Source organism: Mesoplodon bidens, assembly GCF_964165515.1.
Source record: "Mesoplodon bidens genome assembly, chromosome: 18".
Classification (NCBI taxonomy): Eukaryota; Metazoa; Chordata; class Mammalia; order Artiodactyla; family Ziphiidae; genus Mesoplodon; species Mesoplodon bidens.
The window spans coordinates 40,287,340-40,313,042 of NC_138175.1; the positions used below are offsets into that span (position 1 = coordinate 40,287,340).

Below are 25,703 nucleotides of genomic sequence, written 5' to 3' on the forward strand. Positions count from 1 at the left end.
AACTTCCCGATAGCCAAAATGATCTTGAGAAAGAAGAACAAAGCTGAAGGCATCATACTTCCTGATTTCAAACTATATTACAAAGCTACAGTAATCAGAACACTATGGGAATTCCCTGGCTGTCCAGTGGTTGGGGCTCCAAGTTTTCACTGCCGAGGGCCAGGTTCAATCCCTGGTCCAGGAACTAAGATCCTGCAAGCAGTGTGACCAAAAAATAGACAAACAAAAAAATCCACTATGGCATGTATTTGCATAAAAACAGACATGTAGATCGATGGATCAGAATTGAGAGTGCAGAAATAAACCCATGAATATATAGTCAATTAATTTATGACAAAGGAGTCGAGAATATACAATGGGGAATGTACAGTCTCTCCAATAAATTATGTTGGGAAAAGTGGACAGCCACATACAAAAGAATCAAACTGGACTACTTTCTCAAACCATACACAAAAATTAACTCAAAATGGATTAAAGACTTGGATGTAAGTCCTGAAACCATAAAACTCCTAGAAGAAAACATAGGTAGTAAGCTCCTTGACATAGATCTTTGTGATGACTTTTTGTATTTGACATCAAAAGCAAAGGCAACAAAAGCAACAATAAACAAGTGGGACTACATCAAACTAAAAAGCTTCTGCACAGCAAAGGAAACCATCAACAAAATGAAAAGGCCGAACAGGAAAAAATATTTGCAAATCATATATCTGCCAAGGAGTTAATATCCAAAAATATAACGGACTCATGCAACTCAATAGCAAACAAACACAATTTGATTAAAAAATGGGCAGAGGATCTGAATTGACGTTTTTCCAGAGAAGACATACAGATGGCCAATGGATAGAAAAGTTGTTCAACACCACTAATCATCAGGGAAATGCAAATCAAAGCCACAATGATTTATCACCTCACATTCATTAAAATGGCTATTATCAAAAACACAAGAAATAAGAAGTGTTGGTAATGATGTAGAGAAAGGAAATCCTTTTGCTCTGTTGGTAAGAATGTAAATTGGAGCAAACACTATGGAAAACAGTATGGAGGTTCCTCAAAAAATTAAAAATTGAATTACCGTATGGTCAAGCAATTCTACTTCTAGGTATTTATCCAAGGAAATGGAAACACTAACTCAAAAAGATATATGCACCCCATGTTCATTGCAATATTATTTATAATAGACAAGATGTGGAAGCAACCTAAGTGTCTATCAATGGATGAGTAAGTAAAGATGTGGTATGTACATATACAATTGAATATTATTCACCCACAAAAAAGGGAAAAAATCTTGCTATTTGTGATGATTTGGATGGACCTAGAGGGCATTAAACTAAGTGAAATAAGTCAGAGAAAGACAAATACTGTATGATCTCACTTACATGTGGAATCAGAACAAACAAACAAATTCATAGATACAGAGTACAGCAAATTGGTGGTTGTCAGAGGCACGAGTGAAGGGAGTCAAGAGGTACAAACTCATTTATAAAGTCCTGGGGATGTAATGCACAGCATGGTGACCATAGTTAACAATGCTGTATTGTATATTTGAAGGTTGCTAGAGAGTGGATCTTAAAAGTTCTCATCACAAGAAAAACAATTTTGTAATAATGTGTGGTAATGGATGTTAACTAGATTTATTTTGGTGATCATATCACAATTCGATACAAGTATTGTATCATTGTGTTGTACACCTGACACTAATGTTATACATCAATTATATATCAATTAAAATTAAATTAAATATTTTTTAATTAAAAAAAAAGAGGGACTTCCCCGGCAGCCCAGTGGTTAAGACTTCACCTTCCAATGCAGGGGGTGCGGGCTTGATCCCTGGTCGGGAAGCTAAGATCCCACATGCCTCAGGGCCAAAAAACCAAAACATAAAACAGAAGCAATATTGTAACAAATTCCATAAAGCCTTTAAAAATGGTCCACATCAAAAATATATATATCTAAAAGTATTTTAAATAAATAAATAGAAAAAGAAAACTTCCCTAAGATGTAAAGATAGAATGTATTAAAGCCCTACCATCACCTCAGCTGGAGCGGAAGAGAGAGATGAGGGTTTGGGAGACAGGAAATAGAGGGAGGGAAGAGGCAGGATGTCTAGACAGTTTAAAGGTGTCTGGAGATTGGGTCTTGAGTAGTGGGAAAAGAGACCACTGGTAATCTGTGTCTTAGTTGGGGTCTTCCAAGAAGCAGACACCGAGACAGGAACAGACATGCAGGAGATGTACTAGAAGGAAGACCTGTGAAGGAAGAAGAAGAGGTAGCCAGAAAAGGTGAGGAGAGCCTGCAGACTACCATGCCAGTCTACCACCTGGTTAGAGAGGGAGAAGGCAGAATTGCATAGAGTCTCAAACTTCAGTGCAGTTCCAAGAAAGTGTACCCCGCCAACAGGAAATCCTTGATCCAGGGCGGCCTGTCATGGACTGAGCATGTGCCCTATAAAATGCATGCATTGAAACCTAATTCTTTATGGGCCCCCTTTAGGAGGCACATAGGTCATGAATGAGATTACACGAAGAGGCAGGAGAGCTAGCTAGCTCTCTCCTTTCTCCATATGAAATACAAGGAAAAAACAGCATCAGCAACCCAGAAGAGGCTTCTCACCAGAACCCAATCATGCTGGCACCCTGATCTCAGGCTTTCAGCTTCCAGAACTGTCAGGCCTAAATTTTTATTGTTTAAGCTCAGTCTATGATAATTTGTTATAGCAGCCCAAACTGACTAAGACATTGCCCAAGATCCCACATCTCACAGGAACGGACCAATATTTCAGCCCTGCATGCTCAGACAGTGGCTGGGAGCAGTTTCTAGAGGAAGTAGGGCCTTGGCATGAAAGGAGTGAAACCAGAAAAGCAGCTTCTGGGGCTATCAGTTAACCAGGCAGCTGGAGGCTGAGCAGTGCTTTAATACTCTGCATCCAATCCAGACACTGTCTACCTGGAGATAGCATCAGGCCCCACAGGTTAAAGGCTCAGTCCCACAGGACTGCCAACCACCCACCGTCCCCAGTTCAGACGCCAGTCCAGGTTGTCACCTGTGCTTCCAACTGACTGGCTGTAGATGGGAGCTTCCCAACATCTCTTCCTTGGGTTCAATTAATTTACTAGAGCAGCTCACAAAACTCAGAGAAATGTTTTTCTTACTAGATTACTGGCTTATTATAAAAAATATATCTCAGGAGCAGACAGATGGAAGAGATGCACAGGGCAAGGTATAGGGAAAGGGCAGGGAGCTTCCATGCCCTCTCCAGGGGCACCACTCTCCCCAAATCTCTATGTGTTCAACAACCTGGAAGCGCTCCCATTTCAGTCCTTTTGAGTTTTTATGGAGGCTTCATTACACAGGCATGCTTGATTAAATCATTGGCTGCTGGAGACTGATTTAATCTCCCGTCCCTCTCCTCTCCTGATATGGGGTGGGGGGTGGGGGGGTGGCAGGGCACTGAATGTTCCAACCCTCTATTCCCAGCGGTTGGTTCTCCTGGCAACCTGCCGGCACACTTAGGTGCGTCCCAAAGGTCACCTCATTAACATAACAAGAGACACCTTTATAGCTCTCAACACTTAGGAAATGCCAAGTGTTTTAGGAGCCCTGTGCCAGAAACAGGGGACCGACCAAATATATATTTATTATAAATCACAATATCACACGTATTTTCTTTTTTTTTACAAGTTTATTGGAGTATAATTGCTTCACAATGGTGTATTAGTTTCTGCTTTATAACAAAGTGAATCGGCTATACATATACATCTGTTCCCATATGCCTTCCCTCTTGCGTCTCCCTCCCTCCCACCCTCCCTATCCCACCCCTCTAGGTGGTCACAAAGCACAGAGCTGATCTCCCTGTGCTCTGCGGCTGCTTCCCACTAGCTATCTACCTTATGTTTGGTAGTGTATATATGTCCATGCCTCTCTCTCGCTTTGTCACAGCTTACCGTTCCCCCTCCCCATATCCTCAAGTCCATTCTCAAGTAGGTCTGTGTCTTTATTCCTGTTTTACACCTAGGTTCTTCATGACATTTTTTTTTCTTAGATTCCATATATATGTGTTAGCATACAGTATTTGTCTTTCTCTTTCTGACTTACTTCACTCTGTATGACAGCCTCTAGGTCCATCCACCTCATTACAAATAGCTCAATTTCGTTTCTTTTTATGGCTGAGCAATATTCCATTGTCAACCTCCACTGTAAGGGGACTGGGCACAGTGTAGGGAAGAAAATCCCAGTAAGATTGCTGTCCTCTGTCGCTAGCTGCCCGCCCCACCCAGACTCCAGGGCTACTCCTCCTGGAGAGGCACCAGTAGAGGGCACGTCTTGCAGGAACTGCACTCAGCCTTCAGAGTCCAGACGCTGGGAAGGAGAGAGCCTGTGGGGAACCAGGATGTGCATGCCCTCTAATAGTACTCAGCACAGATTTCTTTAAAGTTACTTCTATTTTATTTTATTGAGGTATAACATACATACAATACAGAGCATAAATCTTAAGATTTATGTTCACACTTAAGTGAACTGTTTATATATGTATACACATTTGGAATCATCACTAAGATCAAGATAAATAAAATTCTATAAAACAGCCCTAAAGGGCTCCTTCCTACCCTTTGCCAATCAATACCAGCCCTTTCCTAGATCGCCACTACCCTGATTTCTACCACTGTAGTTTAGTTTTGCCTTGTTTTTTTTTCTTTTTTTCTTTTTTTGCGGTACACGGGCCTCTCACTGTTGTGGCCTCTCCCGTTGCGGAGCACAGGCTCTGGATGTGCAGGCCCCACGGCCATGGCTCATGGGCCCAGCCGCTCCGCAGCATGTGGGATCCTCCCGGACCGGGGCACGAACCTGCGTCCCCTGCATCGGCAGGCGGACTCCCAACCACTGCGCCACCAGGGAAGCCCCTCACACTTACTTTTTTTGCACCTTACTTTTTTCACTCAATATATCTTGGAAATCCTTCCACATCAGGACATAAAGACCTGCCTTCTTCCCTTTAAGTGTGATAAACCATTTCACTGCATGCATAATTTATTTAACCATCCCCTATTGATGGTTGTCTGGGTTGTCCTCACTGTTTCCCTACTGAAAGCAAAGCTGCAATGGATAAATGTAAGCATATACCCTTTTGCACTAGCATAAATATCTAGAAGTGGACTAGCTGAACAGAAGAGACTGGGCATCTTTCACTGTAGCAGATGTTGCTGCATTGCCCATCATGGAGGTTGGATAGAACAATTGACTTTGCCACCAGCGAGGGTGTGGATTTTATGAAGCATTGAGGGGTAATGGCCAAAAATGTGGGGCATCTCGGGCAGCTCAGCAAGTAATTAAAAATGGAATATCAGGGCTTCCCTGGTGGCGAGTGGTTGAGAGTGCACCAGCCGATGCAGGGGACACGGGTTTGTGCCCCAGACCGGGAAGATCCCACATGCCGCAGAGTAGCTGGGCCCGTGAGCCATGGCCGATGAGCCTGCCCATCCGGAGCCTGTGCTCTGCGACGGGAGAGGCCAAAACAGCGAGAGGCTCGCGTACCGCAAAAAAAAAAAAAAAAGGAATCTCACCCATCTTTGCCTTTTGAAACTTTTCTCAGTCACACTCCTCAGCCAGAGAGTTTCCCCTGGCCCTCTCCCACACCATGAGCTAGGCCTTTTTCTCTCTCCAGCTTGCTTGCTCCTGGCCCCTAAAATTCTTGTTCTTGACTTAAATGCAGCAGGTGAAGAGTTCTTTGCCAGCCAAGCCCCAAACGCTGACATTTTAATGCCAAAATGGTGCTCCAAGATGTGTTATCCAACAAGATGGTTCTCACCAGAGATGACCTCTGCCCTCTGCCCTCTGCCCTCTGCTCTGGGTAAGCTGTTCTCGCTCCTCAGGGATAAACCTGTGTTTGCAGGTCTGCCTCCTGCTTGACTGTGAGCTCCTCAAGGGCAGAAACAGTGCCTCATTCATCATGGCATCCGCTGCTCGAGGTGGCAAAACGAGCGTCTAGGAACTGTTTGTTGAATGAATGAGTGACGCAGATGGAACCTTGTCAAACCAGTGTTGTCAGAGGCCTCTTAGCTTTACTCTATTTGAGAAGGTAGGTGTGTCTAAATCACTGTGAAGACTATATTGAGATGAAAGCATTTATTTCCTCCACCTGAAGCATTTCTCAAAGGGCAGCATTTCTTTTCGTCTTTCTTGTTTTCCCCCTTTGGCCTAGTCAGAGCCTCATGGAGACATCTATGATGAGAAACAGGCACAATAATGCCCACAAACACGAAAAGGATGTGCAGACTTGGAATGACAAACACGGGGCAAACTTAGACAAAGAACAGCATAAATATTGATACTGCAGAGGGAGGGATGGGAAGCCACTGCAGTTCCAGTTCCATGATTTAGCAGAGGGTAGATGTGGTCGTGGTTTCAAATCCAATACTTTAGCAACCCCAAATCCAAAAATTTTGAGAGATATTCTTTTGAAACCATAGTTTCTGAACATTCCAGGTGTCTTCCTTTAAAACAAATCTTCGTAACCGTTTGAACAGAAATCTTTCCCCAATGTCCCACATTTCCATGGCTTTGAGACAGCCTCAGGTGTGTAATTGATAAAGAAGGCAGCATGTAGAATCATGGAAACCTGACTAGTTCAAAGTCTGCCTGTTATAAGCAGGATGGCCTCTGTTTCCTTTTCTTCTTTATTTGTTTTCCCTACTTTCTGTTTTGAATATCTTCAAACAGACAAAAGAGTTGCAGGAAAAGTATGATGAACAGCTTAAGTCAGGGCTCAGCAAACTCCAGCCTGCAGCTTGTTTTGGTACAACCCGTGAACTAAGAAGGGATTTTATATTTTTAAGTGGTTGAAAAAAACTCAGAAGAAGCTGTCACAACACATGAAAATGACAGGACAGTCAGACGCGTGTCCCTCGTTTGCTGAGTGCTTGCGCACTATCTATGCCCTGTTCACTCAACAATGGCTGAGTTGAGTAGTTGCCACAGGGATCCTGGCTCCCAAAGCCCAGAATATGTACCATGTGACCCTTCTCTGACCCCTGACCTAAGGTCATCAACTGATACTATTTTGCCCCCTCTGTTTTCTCTCACTCTTGCTGAGACAAGAGTGACAGAAAGTATTGCATTAGTCTCAATACTTCACCCTTAGATGCTTTGGCATCTGTCTCACTTTCTCTAGCCCAAAGCTGGGAATCACAAGTCTAGCCTGGGGAAAGATAAGATGATGTGAAGTGTGTAGCACACACTGCTTGGCACTTAGACAGAACTTAAGAACTGATCCAGGACTTCCCTGGTGGCGCAGTGGTTAAGAATCCACCTGCCAGTGCAGGGGACATGGTTCGAACCCTGGTCCGGGAAGATCCCACATGTTGCGGAGCAACTAAGCCTGTGCGCCACAACTACTGAGCCTGCGCTGTAGAGCCCATGCGCCACAGCTACTGAGCCCACGTGCCACAACTACTGAAGTCCACGCGCCTAGAGCCCGTGCTCCACAACAAGAGAAGCCACCGCAATGAGAAGCCTGTGCACCGCCACAAAGAGTAGCCCCCCACTCGCAGCAACTAGAGAAAGCATGCGCAACAGCAACGAAGACCCAATGCAGCCAAAAATAAATTAAAAAAAAAAAAAAAAAGAACTGATCCAATAAAAATTCCTAGCATTTTCCACAGAGGTCATTGCCGTGACCCCTAACCTGAAAACCCTGAGACTGGCGCTTTCCTGAAAGCCTGGTTCCCAAAGTTTAGAAGCCAGCTTTCCCTCAGAAAGGGCTCCTTACCCGAGGAGCTGAAAAAGCCTCAGGGAGACTTCATTTTTTCCACAGCCTGTGGCTTGGCTGACTCAACCTCTGCCTTTCCCTGAGTCACGAGTTTTTCCTCTTATTTGGAGGAGCTCAGCCCTCCACCCACGGCTGGTCTCTGGTGGGAAGGGGGTGGACAGCTAGAGGATCAGAGCTTGTGCTGCCTCCAGGGGGTTTCCCGGAGCTCCACCCACTTCCATAGAATATCAGCACTGAAAGGAAGGACAGATGAGGAGACTGAGGCCCCAGTGGGCCCTGGACCAGCAGTGAGAAAAGGCTAGTTGGGGGGTCTCCTGACTCCAGGACCAACAGCTGTGTATCTTCTCTCTGGTTTTCCAGAATCATGAAAAGGCCTCCTTTTCCTGGACACCTGCTCTGTGCCAAGCACAGAGTCAGATGCCAGACAGCTGTTTACAGGGCTTTCCAGCTCCCTTCCTACAGCCACCTCACCCCAGGCAGGACCTGCCTTCCTGGAGAAGGCCCCTCTTGCTAGGGAGGTAGGGGATCTGGCACTGAGGCAGTCACAGAACATGGCCTACAAGGCTAAGCTCAAAGTCCCTCTCCATCTCCCCCACCCCAGGCAACAAGATGTGTACACTTGGGATGGCATTTCCCAAGTGTCTCAGTGTCCCAACTGACCTTCCTTGTTTTAACTCAGCCTCTGGGATCTTGGGGTCTTGTCTCCCCCACCCTCTGTCTGGTGTATACCATCAAAACTCATAAACTCAAATGCTTATTCAACTGCAGGTACATAAATGTGTAAACAGGGGGTGAGAGGGAAACCATGGAGAATGGTGGGGACTGTGGTGAGTGGGAGAACACATGCCCCATCTAAAGGGGACAGCTCTGTGCGGAGATGGGGGACCAGCTCTTTCAAATCCTCTGATTTAAGAGAAGCTGAAAATCCTGAAATTTTTTTGTAATCTCTCAAGACGAAACGTTGGCAATGCATTTTATAAACGTTTAAATACATTTGTGAGGCTGTGGCTTATGTTGGGTGAGGGTAATAGCCATGAAGGTGGTGGAGGTGGGGATGCCATGGTGGGGGGATGTGGACTCTCCAGGGTCACAGCTGGTGGCCCTCTCACTTGCCTATCCACCCCTCCTCTTTCTCTTAGCCTCTCCCTGCTCTCTCCTCCCTTGCCCCAGCCCCTTGCCCTGAGGCAATGTGCCCATGTCCCGGCCCCACTCCACTCGGGCTGAGAAAGGCCGATCCCCAGTACCGGGCCCCACCTCACAGCCTCTGCCCACACCACCCAGGAGAGTGGGTCACCCCTGTTCAGCTCATGCCTCCCAGCACCAGCCCTTCAGGCCCCAGCCCTGGGCAGAGTCGGAGGTCTGGACCCAGGCACCTGGAGCTGGGTCAGCTCTTTCTCCCGCTGTTGTCTCTTGCCTTGGTCCTGGCCCAGCAGGCACTGCCTTGGACTGAGCCAGCCCCTCTTCACAGTACCCAGGTCTCCCCTATTTGGCAAGACAAACTCACCCCTGCGACAGACACTTACTAAATGCTGAACTCAGTTCTCAGCACTGGAGAGAGAGAGGAATAAACAAGATGCATACTGTCCAGCCCACGGGGCTCACAGCCTACCTAGGTGGGGAAGATAATCCATGAACATGTAAACAAGCGACCTAATCAGATGACTTCAGGTTGAGAGAAGTGCTTTGCAAAATAATAAAACGGAGTGAGGTAGATGAGGGTGATGGGGTGGGTCAGGAAGCCTCTGAGGAGGGGACAGTTTGAGTTGGATCTAAATGCCAAAAATGCAGCCATGGGAAGATCAGGAGGCAAAAAGGAAGTGCAAAGGCCCAGAGGTGAGAACAACCTTGGAGTTTTGAGGAACAGGAATAAGCTAGTGTGAAATGAAGTGTTGAGAGGAGGCCAGAGGGAGGTTGAGACAGCCCTCGAGGGGTGGTGATGCTGAGGCTTGGACTTTCATTTCATTTCAGTGTTGCTGGCCGGGGGGGCGGCGGGGGTGGGGAGGAGGGGGACAAAACCTGCTGGTAATGTTGGAGCTGGGTGATGGGTACATGGAGTCCATTAAATTAGTCTCTTGCCTTCAATGTATGTTTGAAAGTTTTCACTATAAAAAGTTTAAAACATAAAACAGGTAAAATACTGATTTTTCATATTATGATTATCAATCTCTCGATTTCTGAGAGAGGACTATGCCAGCCAGCAGCAGGAAATCCCGCCAGAGGCAGCAGAAGGCACAATAACGCCAAGGCCTCCCTCCCCCTTTCCTGGCTCACAGGCCCCAGTCCGGCGAGTTCAAAGTCTGCTGCCTGGCGAGAACAGCCAGCGTGCAGAGCGCGGCGTCGGAAAGGGAAACCGGGGCGCTTGAGACGGGGTACCCAACGCCGGGAGAGAGCTACAAGCGAGCCCCGCCCACCCCTGGCTCGCAGCAGGGGCGCAACACAACGCACTCAAACTCTGGCCGCTCCGCCTGCGCACTTTTCCCGGGAACTTGGGGTTCTGGAGTTGGAGTCCAGGCTCCGCCCCCGCCGCGCGCCAGGGCTCCAATTGGCGGAGCTGCCGCGAGGGGCGTGTCGGGGAGAGTTGGAACGCGTTGGCTTGGGCGGTTAGGGTTAGCCCCAGCTGGCGAGAGAAACGGCGCGGACGAGTGCGGTCTGACACGGAGGCTGCTGGGCGGGGCGCGCGGGGCCCCGGCCGAGGAGGTAAGGGTCCCCGGCCGGGCTGCGGCGAGCAGAGCTGGCGGGCTTCCGGCCGGCCGGCCGCCTCCAAGCTCCCCTGGCCGCCTCGACTATATGGCCCCGGGGCTGGGGCGGGGCGGGCGCGCAGCCAGGACCGTCTCGCACTCCGGCCCGGAGCAGAGGCGCGGAGCAGGGCGCTTATTGCTGGCTGGTCGGGCTGGAGGCGGGGCGGGGGCTGCAGGGGCTCCAGGGATAGCGGGGTGACAACAGGTAAGGGGTCTCCGGGGTGAAAACAGGTTAGGGGTCTCCGGGGTCGAGGCAGGGTCCCCGGGGTATGCGCGACGTGAGAGCGGAAAAGGTCAGGAGGCGCCCGTGGGCGTTGAGCCCTGGGGCAGCAGGGATCTCAGCGCTCCCGCTGTCCGCAGATGGTTCAGGGTTTCCTGACTCACGCCGTCGTCGGTCCCAGTCTGCGGGGTGTGGAGAAGTGGGCTGAGATAGTTGCCCTAGCTATGGGGGGAGGAGAGGGAGGGTGGAAGCGCCTTCCCCGTCGTGACCTAGGTGCTCGCTGGCCTCTCTCATTTAGGAACCGCCTGGCCCCTGAAGCGTGTGAGTTTGTGACTTTTGGTGGGAGTTGTCAAAGGAAACAGGGCCGGGCTTAATCTCCCATTTCACAGAGGAAGTAACTGAGGCAGGCCCAGAGAGAGGTGGCAGCTCCTTCCCAGCCTGCAGTCACCTGGAATCTCCTTCCCTTTCTCTCTCCCTGAACACCTGAAGAGCTGTGCAGGGGGAGAGTTGTCATCAGCCCCTTTTGCAGGTGGGAAAATGGACGCTTTGAGTCACACTGAAACTGTTTTGTTTGTTTTTTTATAAATTTTATTTATTTATTTATTTTTGTCTGCATTGGGTTTTCGTTGCTGCACGCGGGCTTTCTGTAGTTGTGGCAAGCTGGCTTCTCATTGTGGTGGCTTCTGTTGTTGCAGAGCACGGGCTCTAGGCGCGCAGGCTTCAGTAGTTGTGGCTCACTGGCTCTAGAGTGCAGGCTTCAGTAGTTGTGGCGCACGGGCTTAGTTGCTCCGCGGCATGTGGGATCTTTCCAGACCAGGGCTCGAACCCGTATCCCTTGCATCGGCAGGCGGATTCTTAACCATTGCGCCACCAGGGAAGTCCCTGAATTATGCATTTGACAGCATGTGGTGGTATAGATCAGGGGTCTGCAAACTTTTTATGTAAAGCGCCAAATAGTAAATATTTTAGGCTTTGCAAGCCAGTCCCCATCGCATGTGGCTGTTTTCCAATAAATTGTATTTAGAAAAACTGGCAGTTGTTCAGACTTGATATAGATTTGCCACTCCTGGTGTAGATCATGTGTGACACCTCGACTGTCAAGCACAGAACCCTGGCCACCCAGTGACACTTAGGGCATGGCTCACTCACTGAGAGCACCTTTGGCCCAGCTCAGGTGGTGGGATCACCTGTGTTCAGGAAGGCCAGCCCAGGAGACTGCCCTCCTTCCAAAACCTGCAAGCAGGAGCAGGTCTGTTTACTTCCCTGTTCCCAGACACTGGCCCTTCGGGAGTATCCACCTTGTGTCAGCATCTGGGGTACCACATGGGGGTCAGCACAGGCTGTCCTGAGGCAGGCGGCCCCCGAAGGAGTGGGCACAGGCTCAGCTCTCTCCTCCGCTGTTCTAAGGGAGGATGGTTCACTTCCCTAGTGGGAACAGTAAGAACAGAATTCCCCACCTGCTGGGAGGGGTGGGGAGGTGGCGGGTGGGGAGGTGGGGGTGCTGCCTCGTCTACCAAGAAAATCTCCAGGGGACTTCCCTGGCGGCCCAGTGGTTAAAACCGTGCGCTTCCACTGCACGGGGTGCGGGTTCGATCCCTGGTGAGGGAAAGAAGTGAGGGGCGCGGTCCAAAAAAAGAAAAAATCTCCAGGCCATGTTATAGCAGGTGTGAAGTTCTGGTCGTGGCAGGTCTGGTAGGCAGATGTGGGGGAGCCCCCCAGGAGGATGCTGTCTGCCCGGCCCCTCACCCCAGCTGGTACTCGCTGCAGGCCCACGGAGGAGGGGGCACAAGAGCCTTCCCACTACCCCAGTCAGTGTGTGGAGTCAGCACGGAGCCCAGACCCCTTTCATTGTCACCAGGTACTCCCCACCCTTCCTGCGCCATGTTTTGCTGCCAACAGGGCCTGGAGGGGGTCTGTAAACCACTGACTAGAGACAGAGCAGCGTGGGGCATCCTGGGGTCTCCTACAAGGGACGGGGAGACAGCGTTGTAGGCCTCCCCTGCCAAAGCTCTCCCCTCCCTGGGCGCTGTTCCTCACTTCCTCCATGGCGCCCACCTGGGTAGCATCTAGTCAGAGGTGGACCTGGGCAAGTCTGCCTCCAGAGCTCACCCACTGTGGGGGGCATCTGCTCTTCTCTCCACGTAAAGTCTGTCTGCTCAGTGCTGAATGTGTTAGGCCTCGGCGTGTGGCTGCAAGATTGGATTTTCACCCAGTTCTGCTAGGTGGCTGCCAGGTGTATTGGAGGGAACAAGTGGCATTCCGGCCTCAGATGTTCATCCTGGCATGTCCTGCAGCCTGGGCCCTGCTGCTGTGCGGTCAGGGGAGGCCCAGCCTGGTGACCTGCTGCGGGGCCAGTAGAGCCCAGAGCTCTTGACCCAGACATTGTACTGTAATTCTTTTCTTTTTGAGGACCTTAAATTTAGAAAGAGAGAAAGAAAAAGCTCATGTTCCCACTTCCCAGAACTGACATTTGCTGCTGCCTTCTTTTAAATGAAAGAAATAAAATTTTCTTCTGATTTTGGTTTGTATCTATCTTTTTTTTAAAAAAACATCTTAACTATTTTTAAGCTTACAGTTCAGTAGTGTTAAGTATATTCCTATTGTTTTGAAATATCTCCAGAATTCTCTTCATCTTACAAAACCGAAACTCTATACCCATTAAATAACAACTCTCCTCCACCACCACAGCCCCCGCCCGACCCCGTTCTTCCTCCGCCTCCACCCCCAGCCCTGGTAACCACCTTGCTACTTTCTGTTTCTATGAATTTGACTACTATAGATACATCATATTAGTGGAATCATGCAGTATTTGTCTTTTGGGGACTTGCTTATTTCAGTTGGCATAATGTCTTCAGTGTCCATCCATGTCGTACGTAGCAAGTGACAGGATTTCTTTTTAAGGCTGAATAATATTCCATTGTATGTCTATACCACCTTTTGTTTATCCATTCATCCATCAATGGACACTTGGGATGCTTCCATTTCTTGGCTGTTGTGAATAATGCTGCTATGAACATGGGTGTGCAAATACCACTTGGAGATCCTGCTTTCAATTCTCCTGGATAAATAAACAGAAGTGGGTTGCTGAATCATATGGCAGTTCTATTTTTAATGTTTAGAGGGACCTCCATACTGTTCTCCATAGTGGCTGCACCAGTTTACATTCCCACTAACGGTGCAGGAGGGTTCCAACTTTTCCATGTCCCTACCAACACTTACTTCCTGTTTTTTTGATAGCAGCCATCCTCATGGGTGCGAGGCTCCATCCTATCCATTTTTATTCACAGATATAGTTCTTGAACGCTTTTTAAATGTTGCGTAGCTTCTGCATACGTGGTGTCACACAGGCCATTCTGCAGGCGGCTTTTTCCACTCAGCGTTTGGTGTCTGTTGTCGTTCCATGTTGGCCCACGTGGATCGGGTGGAGGCACTGTAAGCGCCAACAGCAGCCCATTGTGTGAGTGCGCCCAGCTCACCCTTTGTTCTGCCCTTTCCCCTCTGCCAGGCATCTCCATTGTCGCTGCTGTAGGTCCCAAAGTCCCTGCTCTTGGTGCCTCTCTCTCCTTTGCTACACTCTGAGCTCCTCCAGTGGAGTCCTCATTCAGCCCATCCCGGGGCCCAGCACCCAGCCCAGCGGTCCTGGGGGTGGCCTCTGGAATGTTACCAGACTGTCCACAGCAGGGACGCAGTGACTGGTCCTAGCAGGACAGCCCGGGGCTGTCACCCACCCATAATCAGCTGGGTTTGCAACATGCAGCCGAGATCAGCAGCCTAAAAATAGTGGTTCTTACATGAGGTGGTGTGGACAGCACTTCTCAGGATGGCTTGTGGTCTGAAAGGGGCAAGGGGCGCGTGAGTCGGGGCCGAGCACCCCTGTTGTGTCCTGCATCCAGCCCCCGCGCTGGCCACACACAGCTTCCCACAGCTCGCCTGACTTACAGAACTGCAGTGTGGTGACCCAGAAACCCTGCGTGTGTGATCAGTTTGGCCAGGGGTGTGCTGTGTGTGCCTGTACACTTGTGCGCACATGGTGCAGCGGCAGCAGCGGCTGTGGGGTCAGCTCTCATCTACTTCCTCTTCGGATATAGGAGGTGCTGGCTCCTTCCTCCTGTGGTGGGCCCCAGGGAGCTTTGGTTCATTCATTCACTAGCCACTCATGAAGCACCTACTATGTGCTCGGCACTGTTCCAGGCATTGGGGATACAGCAGTGAACAAGAAAAGGCTCCTGCTGTGATGGAGCTTAGAAGTGGGTGAGGGAAATAGAAAACACTCAAGCAAAGGATGGATAGACAAGAAAATATCAGGTCCTGGTAAGTCCTGTGAAGAAAAAGCAAAATAGGGTAACATCCTACAGAAAAGGTGAGCAAACTTTTCCTGTAAAGAGTAAATTTTAGGTTCTGTAACCATGTGGTCTCTGTCACAGCTCTCAGCTCTGTTATTGCAGCAGGAGAGCAGCACAGATGATCGTAAATGAACGATGTGGCTGTGTTCCAATAAAACCTTATACAGGAAACCAGATTTGACCCTCAGGCCATGGTTTGCTGACCCTGTCCTGGGTAGCGGGAGAAGCTGCCTGAGCTGGGGTGGTCAGAGAGACGCCTTCTGAAAGGGAGGTAGCCTTGCTGTCAATCCACTGGTGGAGTTGTGTGGTGAGAAGTGGGCAGGCTGGGGCCAAGTGTGAGAGAGAAAAATGATGGAGCTTGCTCGTGGGTTGAATGGGGGTACAGGAAATTGGAGATTCAAGGGGGAGTCCTAGATTTGGGGCTTCAACAACTAGGTGAATGGTGGTTTGTTTCTGGAAAAGAAGAGGAGCTGGTGGAAGGTCACGGGGGCAGCTCAGGGGAGAGCTGGGACTGCAGGCTTGCCCTGGGGTCGGCGGTGTTTGGGTGTCCTCAAAGCTGTGAGTCTGGTGAGTCAAAGGGAATGGGTATGGATAGAGCAGGGGGGCGCCCAGGTGAGATCTGGGGCTACCACATGGAGTGCTTGGCAGAGGAGGATAGAGGCCTCCTGCTCCATGGGGGAAGGCTCTGAGCAGCACCGTCTCCAGGGGTGCAAGCTCCGGGCTGCCTAGTTACTAACAGAGCCTCAGTTTCCTCCTGTCAAGGGGGGACCTACCTGCTACGGTTGGTGTGAGGACTAAATGAGATAGTCATGCTTGACATGGAAGAAGCACTCAGCAGTGGTACCTGGGATGATGATGTGGTGACCACTGGGCTCATGGGCTGAGTGAGTGGGTTGCAGGGTCTACGATGCTTTGTCTTGGTAGGTGGGGGGTGGGGGGGGTCACTGACAGGCTGGGGTTGCAGACACTCCATTGCCTGGCACTCCCCATCCTGGTGCACGCACCTGCACCCTTCCGCCTGGGGCAGGCCCAAAGTGCTGGGTAGTCAGTGCTCCTGGAAGCCCCTGAAGGGAGTTGGGGCTCAGTATTCTTGCCCCTTGGGTGGATGGTGTTGAGGCCTGTTCTACCCTGTTTTCCAAGGCTCCCCAGGGGCTTGAGCCCCCACTTCTCAATCACACATCTTTATTGCTGCCTTCCTATCCCGGGCTGGCTTCCACACGCCCCTCACTGGGTGGGGGGTTCCCCCTTCACCTCCCAGTAACTCCTTGTCTAAGGGTCGTTTTCTGGGGCAGCGAGTTTCCTTGGTTGAGTGGCCGTCTGGGCCTGCATTGGGGTAATTAGTGGGTTGTCTGACGGATGGGTTGGTGAGCTGGGGGTTGGGGGGGTCCCGCCCCCCCCGCCCCCCCTATGTCTGAGCAAGCTGACGCCTCCTCTGCTGCTCCTCCCACAGCCGAGTGGCCGAAGATGGTGGACTACCTGGCGAACACGGAGATCAACAGCCAGCGCATCGCGGCTGTTGAGAGCTGCTTCGGGGCATCGGGGCAGCCACTGGCCCTGCCGGGCCGAGTGCTGCTGGGTGAGGGCGTCCTGACCAAGGAGTGCCGCAAGAAGGCCAAACCGCGCATCTTCTTCCTCTTCAACGACATCCTGGTGTACGGCAGTATCGTGCTCAACAAGCGCAAGTACCGCAGCCAGCATATCATTCCGCTGGAGGAGGTGACGCTGGAGCTGCTGCCCGAGACCCTGCAGGCCAAGAACCGCTGGATGATAAAGACGGCCAAGAAGTCCTTCGTGGTGTCAGCCGCCTCTGCCACCGAGCGCCAGGAGTGGATCAGCCATATCGAGGAGTGTGTGCGGCGGCAGCTGCTGGCCACGGGCCTCCAGCCCAGCACGGAGCACGCGGCGCCCTGGATCCCCGACAAGGCCACGGACATCTGCATGCGCTGCACGCAGACGCGCTTCTCGGCGCTCACCCGACGCCACCACTGCCGCAAATGCGGCTTCGTGGTCTGTGCCGAGTGCTCCCGCGAGCGCTTCCTCCTGCCGCGCCTCTCGCCCAAGCCCCTGCGCGTCTGCAGCCTCTGCTTCCGCGAGCTGGCCGCCCAGAAGCGGCAGGAGGAGGCGGAGGAGCTGGGCACCGGGGCCGCCGGGCAGCCGGCCTACCTGGCCGGGGCCGTCTGCGGAGCGTCCAGTGGAGACGACGATGACTCAGACGAGGACAGGGAGGGCAGTGGGGATGGTGACTGGCCCAGCCGCGTGGAGTTCTACGCCTCGGGAGTCTCCTGGTCATCCTTCCACAGCTGACCCCGGGTCTGCAGACATGCGGGAGGGCTTCCCTAGTCACTTTGGCATCCAAGCGGATGCCATTGACCGGGCCCCTGAGAGGGCAGAGTTCCCCAAGCTGCCCGGCACCCTGCAGGGCCCTTCCCCATGGGACCCTACCCCACGGCAGAAGTGGCTCTTTTTTTCTGAATCCCCAATGCCTCTTTTTGGATACCGGCGTCCTTCTAGTTCCACTTCAGGTAGTTACCTTTTCATTGAGCAAACCCAACATACTTAGGCCTCTTGGGAACAAATGTCGTTTCTCGTTTCTCGGCCCTTTGAGCTCTTGATCCAGATGATCCCTTGAATTAGACGACCTCAGGCAGCTTTAGGGACCAGAGAGAAGGTTGCACTGGAGTGAGGTCCCCTCTTCTCTGAGGCCTTGAATCCCCAGACCTGGCCCCGCCCCCCTGCAGGAAAGACCGTGGGTCCTGAGAGGCCTCCAGGAAACCAATGCCTGCCCACCTACCTTGCTGATGCCCACCTGCCTGGCTGGCTGGGCCTTGTCAAGGCAGGCATGTGGGCTCACCCAGAGCCAGGCAAGAGACTGCCATGCTGTGGGTGCCCGCCAGGCCCAGGGACTGCAGCCTGAGCTCCCCATGGTCCAGAGTGGCCTGCCAAGCCCTCTGGCCCAGTCTCACCTCCCTCCAGGTGTCTGATGCCTCTCAGTCCTGTCCTCATCCCTCCCTGTGCTGGAGAAAGCAGTGTTTTCTGTTAGGATTCTTAATTGCAAGTGACAGAAACCCTACCCAGACTGACTTAATAATAAAAAGAAAGTTTATTGACTCATGTGTTTGCAAAGTCCAGGAGTGTTCTTGCTTCACACACAGCTCTGTGATTGAGGACCGAAACCATGCTAAGTGGCAAATGTCAACAACCGTCCACCACTCTGGGCATTCCTGAGAATGCTGGCAGTTCCAGTGGGGTCAGATGTTTGCACCACACCGTGGTTGATTCCCAGGGACAGAGCCCCGTCCATCCAGGCGCTGTGACTGTAGCCCAGCACCTGCAGCCCTGTTCACTTGGTGTGAGTTACCTAAACAGCCAGACAGCAAGTAAAGGAAACAAGGAGCCACTTGTCCAGCTTTCCATGAGCCTTCCTGGTTTAAAGCTCTCCCATGTGTCCTCCTGCTCTGGCCCACCCCCGAGGATGGTGCCATTGAGTGGGGAAGTCCCAAGTGCAGCAACCTGCCATGCTCAGCTAGTGTGCATTGGGGCTGGAGCTTGAATGGCAGCCACCTGATGCCTGGCCCACACCCGGCCACGGAGTTGTGGTCCTTCAAGACCAAGGCCTGGCTGGCCTTGGCCAGAGCCCACTGGGCAGAGAGGGGATCACTGTCAAAAGTGGTGACTCTGGGGCCAGGAAACCTGCCCCCAGCCCACACTGTGCAGTGCCTGAAACCCCACCATCAGCTCCAGTCCCTGGGTGAACAGTTGTCCTCCCGGCCCAGTTCTCAAAACGTTCACTTGCAGACAGAACCCTGAGAATCTCCTTTGAATGCTAACTCTGATTCAGCAGGCCAGGTGGGCTCCAAGGGGTGGCAACACCCCAGCCTACTCTTGACAGGAGCCACCCGTGTGAGGGAGGGCGGGAGGGGCCAAGTGTGAGGCACCCAGGGCCTGCCTGTGGCCTAACCGGCAGGGCAGAGGGACTGGGTGGGGAGGGTCAGAGGTGCTTCCAAGAACTGAGAGTCCTTGGCCTCCCTGAGCCACACAAACTGGTTCAGGCAGTTCTGCCTGGGCACGGGGTTCAGGGTGCAGGGCAACTTACTGAGGCCAGATCGGCATGAAAGCCCGGGCCAGCCAGTCCTATCCCTTCACCCAGCGTTGGTGCCCAGGCAGGGAGTGCCCAGCTCCAGCCACTGGCCTCTTGGTCACTGCCCCACTCCCCTAGAACCTCCCTTTCCTGGTAAATGGGAAGTAGAAGCACCAGGACAGTGTTCCTTTGGACAGAAGAGAATTTCTGCACCTGATTCCAGGCACCGGCAGCCTTCTCCACAGCTGCCTGCCAAAGGGGCACAGGGCACAGAACCCCAGGCAGGTGAGGCCATGCTCTCCACACTGGAGCTGGACAGGTGCCGGCTCGGCCCTCAGCCTTCGACCCTCAGACCTGCTTCCTTCACAACCCCAGCCACCAGGGCTGGGACAGGGCGGCAGCTTCCCTGAGCCCTGAGGCGTTAGGGCCTGTAAGGACCCAAGGGCTCAAGTGGCCACCAACCTTTGGAGGGCTTTCATTCACGCACACTCACTCATCACTGTGTGCTGCGTCATGGACTGGGGACACAGGCTGAGTGAGATGCCCAAGTTCTCGGCTCTCAATGAATGAATATACAGCCTAGCACAAGAGGCACAGAAGTGGGTGGCATCGGGCCTGGCGTGGGCTGTGATGGGGGCATGGACTCGGGCATGGCGGGGCGCGGGAGGAGGGCAGCACTCCTTGAATAGTGAGAATGAGTGAGTGAGGCCAGTTGGGGAGACGGCGTTCCAGACTCCAGACGGGGCAACAGCAAGTGCAAAGGCCCCGAGGAGGGGAGGAGCCCATGTGTTCTGGAGCAGCTTGGCTGGACTGAGGCCAGAGAGGTGGTGGCGGCAGGTGGGATGCACCGGGAGCCACTGGAGACTTTAGCAGGGCGGCAGGTCTGCTGTTGGCTTTCAGGAGCTTGCCCCGGTGGCTGTGTGCAGCTGGCTGAGGCGGGACGATGGCCGTGAAGCCTCCTGCTCCCCCTGGGATCCCCAAGGGGTGGCCTAGGCTTCACTAAGGCCACATCTGCCTGCCACGGTAGGTGGCGGAAGGCAAGCCTTGGCTGCCCTCAACTTATCCCAAAGGGCTGGCCCCTGCCCTGTTCTGCAAGACGCTCTGATGACAGCAGATGGTGCCCTCAGAAGCAAAGTAAAAGCCCTGGGCGGAATGTTGCCCTGGGCCAGCGTGTGAGGTGGAGCAGTGATCAGGCCCCTGACCACTGAAGCACAGAGGGGAACGTGTCGGAGGAGTCAGGACCTCCTGAAAGGGAAGATGTGGGCCCAGGAAGGGAAGGCGCTGCCTCGGGAGACCCCATCTCTGACTCCTTACGGGTCTGTTTCCCTTCAGAGACAACCTGGTCAGCCTGGCTTGGGTCGAGAGTCAGGCCAGGTCCTGACTCCACCCCCCTCACGCACAACCCCCCACCCTACTCCCCCATTCCCCCCACCGGCTGTTCTTAGCAGTAGCCTGCTGCCCAGCCAGGCCGCAAGGGTCTGCGCTTTCTTCCCCCACCTACCCAGTGGCACATGTTGTCCAAGACTCTGGAGTTGCCCTCAGTCAGGGCCACGTGGCTGGCCCTTGCCCTTGGCCACCATGCTGTCCCCACACGTGGAGGAGGTCAGGAGTTCTCAGGCTGAATCAACGCCTGGCTGTTTGTGGATGTTCCCTTTCCCCCAGGACGATGCTTAAGGTCTGGCAGGAGGGCTGAGTCTGCTGGGCCTGCGTCTAGGTCCTCTCAATCCCTCCTGCGGCTTCACTTGCAAGGCCTGGTAAGGGCACGAGAATCAACTGTCCTGCCAGCCAAGTACTTCTGTTCCTCACCCAGGAATCTTCCCCCTCAGCTGGGCATGGACTCCGCGTCCCTGCCAGAGGCTAAGCCTGCTAACAGGCTTTGGACGCTGGGAGGGGCCTGCCTTGCCCCTCCTTCTCAGAGCGGCAGATGGACGAGGGTCTGAGGATCAGGCCCAGGTGTTTGAGGGGCACTGTGGAGCCCCTACCACCTTAGTACTGCCTGAGGCACCCTTGCTGGAATCCGCCCAGACGGAAGTCTGAAGTTGCTCCAGGTGGAAAAACAACTCACAACGGGGACCTCAGGGCATTTGGGGACTGACTGACAGGCAGGCCTCCCTTTAGAGTTTAGCCCACTCCTAGGCAGGGGTGCTATGTTCCTACAGGACTTAGCTATTAGGGGAGGCCTCCTCAGGCCTCCCCCACAGTTTTGTCTGTTGGGATTTTTAGATGCTGAGTTTTCTTAAATAGGGCCCACTGCATGTGTGCTGATAAGATTTGGGTGCTTTCTGCCACAGGCAGGCAAAGGATTCACAGGACCCAAGGAATCTTATCCCTCCTGGATGATGATGATGGTGGGTAGTGGTGCTGATGGGGTCTGTGGCTGCCACTTACTGAGACCCATCTGTGCACTGGTCCCAGAGAGGCAGACCCAGGTCACACAGGCCATCCTAAGGCCCTCAGGACAGCTGTTTGATCAGGGAGGGCTTCCTGGAGGAGGTGGTGTTTGGTTGAGTCTCAGAGGAGGGCAGGACTTTATCATAGAGGGTGGTAGTCTCCATGAGGCCTGGGAGTCTGCGTCTTTTTGTTAACCATCCCCTCCTGTCCCTGGCATTAATTTGTTGACTGAATAAATGAATCAAGTAAGAAATAGGCTGGGGGCACTGGGGCAGAGGGGATGACAAGGAAATGGGAATTGGGCCTCATTCCTGAAGCCCCCAGTCAAAGCACTGGATGAGAACCCTGGCCTCTTTCTGGACGGTTGGAGACCAGCCCCTCCCCCAAGACACTGATTGTTGCCCTCTCAGGTAGGGCAGGAAGTGCCCATCCACCCCCACCCACCCAGGCAGAGCTTTCTGGAAAGGTGTCATCACACCTGTTTGCAGGGGTCCAGTGGCTCCCTTGGGGATGGCATCCAGGTTGGCATCAGAGGATTTCTGGTGGCCTGGCCTCTCTCCTGCCCCAGCCTGTTCTCTGGGACACGGCCACAAAGAGGCTGCAGGGGGGGTCAGGGCCACTCTCGGGCTCAGCCACTGGGCAGGGTGGGAGTGGGTGTGAGGCTGACCCAGTTCTCAGCCAGGACCCAGGGTCTCTCAGGCCAGGCTTGCAAAGCAAGGCAGCCACTTCCTCTGCCCTGAGCCTGCAGGAAGTGGCCTTCCTGAGGGCTGTGGGCGGGGGAGGGGCCGCCTCTGTGTCTGGGGCTTTTCACACCTGGCTGGCAGTCTCTGGGCTGACTGAAGCCTCCCTCCTCAGTGCTCACCGCCTAGCCCGTGCCTCTTTCTGTGCCCAGGCCCGCAACTGTGACAGGGCCCCTGCCCTCCACCTAGGTGCCCTGCTTCAGCCCTGAGCAGACTCAGTGGGACCTGTGCTCAGAGGGCAGAATGTGGGCTGGGGGCCAGAGGTGGCGGAGAGGGGTCTGCGTCACTGAGACCAACAGAGCCAGGCTCTGGGCTTCTCTGGGCTCCTTGCTGTCTCTGTGCTCACCATCCCACCTCTGCGCATGAACTTAGCCCCCCTGGGAACCCCAGTGCAGCTGCCACCTCCACTCTGCTGCCTTCCTGGGATGCCCCAGGTCAGCATGGCTGTCCCATTTATGCTCCCAGAGCACCTGCAGCCCTGCTCCAGCTTCCCCACCCTCTGTCCTCCTGGAGGTGGCTGAGTGGGCCTGTGCCCATCAAAGCTGGCCCTCAAGGCTGAGCCACTCTAGGGCAGGGGGCAGCTCAGTCATCATTCATCTGCGGCCCCCACAGCTCCCAGCACAGGCCCAGTGCCCCTGGCCATTCCACACATGCTTCTCTTCTAGGGGGAGGTAGCCTTGTGACTTCCCCTAGCTCCCGGGGGCCATTGGCAAGATGCTGGGTTCACAAGGGCAGCCCCTGCGGCCACAACTGCCCCCATCGGCTTGGCCTAACCTGCTTGTCTGGCCTGCATTGGCGCCTGCACTCAGGCCTTCTAGCCAGACACTGGGGTGTCTTCTGGCCCTTCCCTTGCCCTTCCAGGCCACCCAGGTCCGAACTGAGGGAGTCTGTGGTGCACTGAAGCACCGAAGGAGCTTCCTTAGGGCCTTGCAGGGAGCAGTTCACACAAGGCCATGGAGCTGGATGTGGACCAGGCTGGGCGCCCCCTTCCCCAACACAGACACCTCCAGCCCCTCTCGGCCTGCCTCCTCCTTTTCCCCTCCTGGACTCCCCATCTCAAAGCCTCAGACTGGCCTTGGATGAGTCTCGAAGGGAGGAACAGACAGTGAGGACTGGCAGGAAGGAGAGGAGAGTGAAGCCCACGGGAGGCTCTTGGGGCTCTTCCCCGCCCCCTTCCCAGGCCCCCAGGGCAGGGGTGTCCCCGACACTCGCAAGTCAGGGTCAGTGCCGCACGAGAAGCAGTGGCCAGATCCCACCTCCTGCTGGCTGCTCTCCACACCACAGAGCCCAGCGCTGACCAGAATGTTCCAACACTAAAGACAGAAAGGCAGGCGGGCAGGCGGGGGTGGGGGGGATAGAGGGAGGGCAGGCTGAGCCAGACGTTTCTGGGCAAAAACAAGAGGAAATTTCAGTCCTTGGAACGTCAGCTTAGGGATCCTGCCAGACATTCTGACCCCAAAGAACAGGCTTTCCAGAGACCGGTTCCTGCCCTCCGTGGCTCCCAAGCAGGGAGGGGTGGGAGTGGGGGCCTGGGGCCAGCCATCCTTGCCACCCATTCTTTCTCAGTACAGAGGGTCCTCTGGCTGCCCACAGCAATGCCCAGGGCTGAGGAAATCAGGGTCCCAGGATTCTGGCACACACACACACACACACACACACAAACTTTAAGTAGTTTGTAAATTACCAACATTCTAAAATGTCAAAATGCCTTCCTTTGTATCTCAACCAAGGCTCCTGGGGTCCCCACCCCCCCTCAGGAAGTGGAAAAACCCGTCAGCCTTGGTCTAAGACCAGCCACTAGCTGACAATTTCTTTCCCCAACACCTGAGCTGAAATAGAAGTCAGAGTTGAAGCAAAGGCACTCAGTGAGAGGGAGGGGGCCTGGGGGGCCACAGCGGAGGCAGGGCTCACGGGCGCCCAGCACTGAGTGGGGCTGGTGTGCAGATCATCACCCCAGGACAGGCCCAGGATCCCCGTGCTCTTTCTGTTCTGCACTCATGCTGTGTCCTCACCTGGAAACACCCGTTTGCTTACCGCTCCCTACCCCCTGCTGCTGGAGCGAGTTCACAGGGTGGTGGGCACCCGTGGCTCACCTGAGTGCATATTCCTCCCTCGGGCGGTCACACTCTGGTATTCCCTGGTGTGGACTAATACAAAAAATATATATTCGTCTCTGCCCCCAGTTCCTGGCATAGAGCTCCTAAAACCTTTGTAATTTCCCAAGTGATAAGAGCACAGGAGCGTTTCTGACACAGAGCTCCTAAATCCCCTGGAACTTCCTGGGTGACAGCAATGTCTCTTTTTTCTAATGAAGCAACACTTAGTGGGCAGTAGAAAGACTGAGCCATGATTAGAAGCTTGGAACTTGTAGTCCCCCGCCACCTCCACCATCCACGCAGACGGGGAGAGGTTGAGTTAATGATCAATCATGATGAAAGCTCCATAAAAATCCCACAAGCGGGGCTTCCCTGGTAGCGCAGTGGTTGAGAATCTGCCTGTCAATGCAGGGGACACGGGTTCGAGCCCTGGTCTGGGAAGATCCCACATGCCGCAGAGCAACTGGGCCCCTGAGCCACAATTACTGAGCCTGCGCGTCTGGAGCCTGTGCTCCGCAACAAGAGAGGCTGAGACAGTGAGAGGCCCGCGCACTGCGATGAAGAGTGGCCCCCGCTTGCCACAACTAGAGAAAGCCCTCGCACAGAAACAAAGACCCAGCACAGCAAAAATAAATTAATTAATTAATAAAAATCCCACAAGCGCAGCGTTGGGAGAGCTTCCAGGCTGCTGAACATGTGGAGGTGCTGGGAGGGTGGTGCACCCGGAGTGGGCACCCAAGCTCCACATCCTTCCCCACTCATCTCTTCATCTGGCTATTCATCTGTATTCCTTATTATATCCTTTATAACAAACAAGTAAACGAGTATTTCCCTGAGTTCTGTGAGCTGTTCTAGCAAATTATCAAACCCAAGGAGGGGGGTCACAGGAACCCTGATTTATAGCCAGTTTGTCAGAAGTACAGGTGACAACCTAGGACTTGGGATTGGCATCTGAACCGGGGGGCAGTCTTATGGGACTGAGCCCTTAACACCAGTTAGTGCCAGAATGGAATTGAATTATAGGCCATCCAGTCGGTGTCACAGAGAATTGCTTGGTGCAGGGAGGGGCGGGTGGGGTGAACCCCCGCACATCTGGTGTCAGAAGTGCTGCGAGTGTGGTACTAACATGAGAGAAAATGAGATCACGGGGTGTTTTTCCCACACCCCTGGGGAAGCCCTCTTCCTTACCTTTAGCCACATGTTTTGCTGCAGCTGACTCACCTACACCCTGGCTCCAGAAATGGGCACAGGACATGGGTCTGGACAACCAGTGCAACCGTGGGACTAAGTGAGGGGACCTACTGAGAGCTGCGAGGGTCCACAGCCACTTCCTCC

At 53.3% G+C, this 25,703-nt stretch overlaps 1 protein-coding gene across 1 annotated transcript; it reads left to right on the plus strand.

Annotated features, from left to right (window-relative positions):
* The first annotated feature begins 10,344 nt into the window (after nucleotides 1–10,344).
* PLEKHF1 (pleckstrin homology and FYVE domain containing 1) lies at nucleotides 10,345–18,174 on the plus strand. The gene is made up of 2 exons (XM_081215341.1): nucleotides 10,345–10,459; nucleotides 16,514–18,174. The coding sequence occupies exon 2, from the start codon at nucleotides 16,528–16,530 to the stop codon at nucleotides 17,365–17,367; it is 840 nt and encodes a 279-aa protein (XP_081071467.1). The 5' UTR covers nucleotides 10,345–10,459; nucleotides 16,514–16,527; the 3' UTR covers nucleotides 17,368–18,174.
* Nucleotides 18,175–25,703: the final 7,529 nt, after the last annotated feature.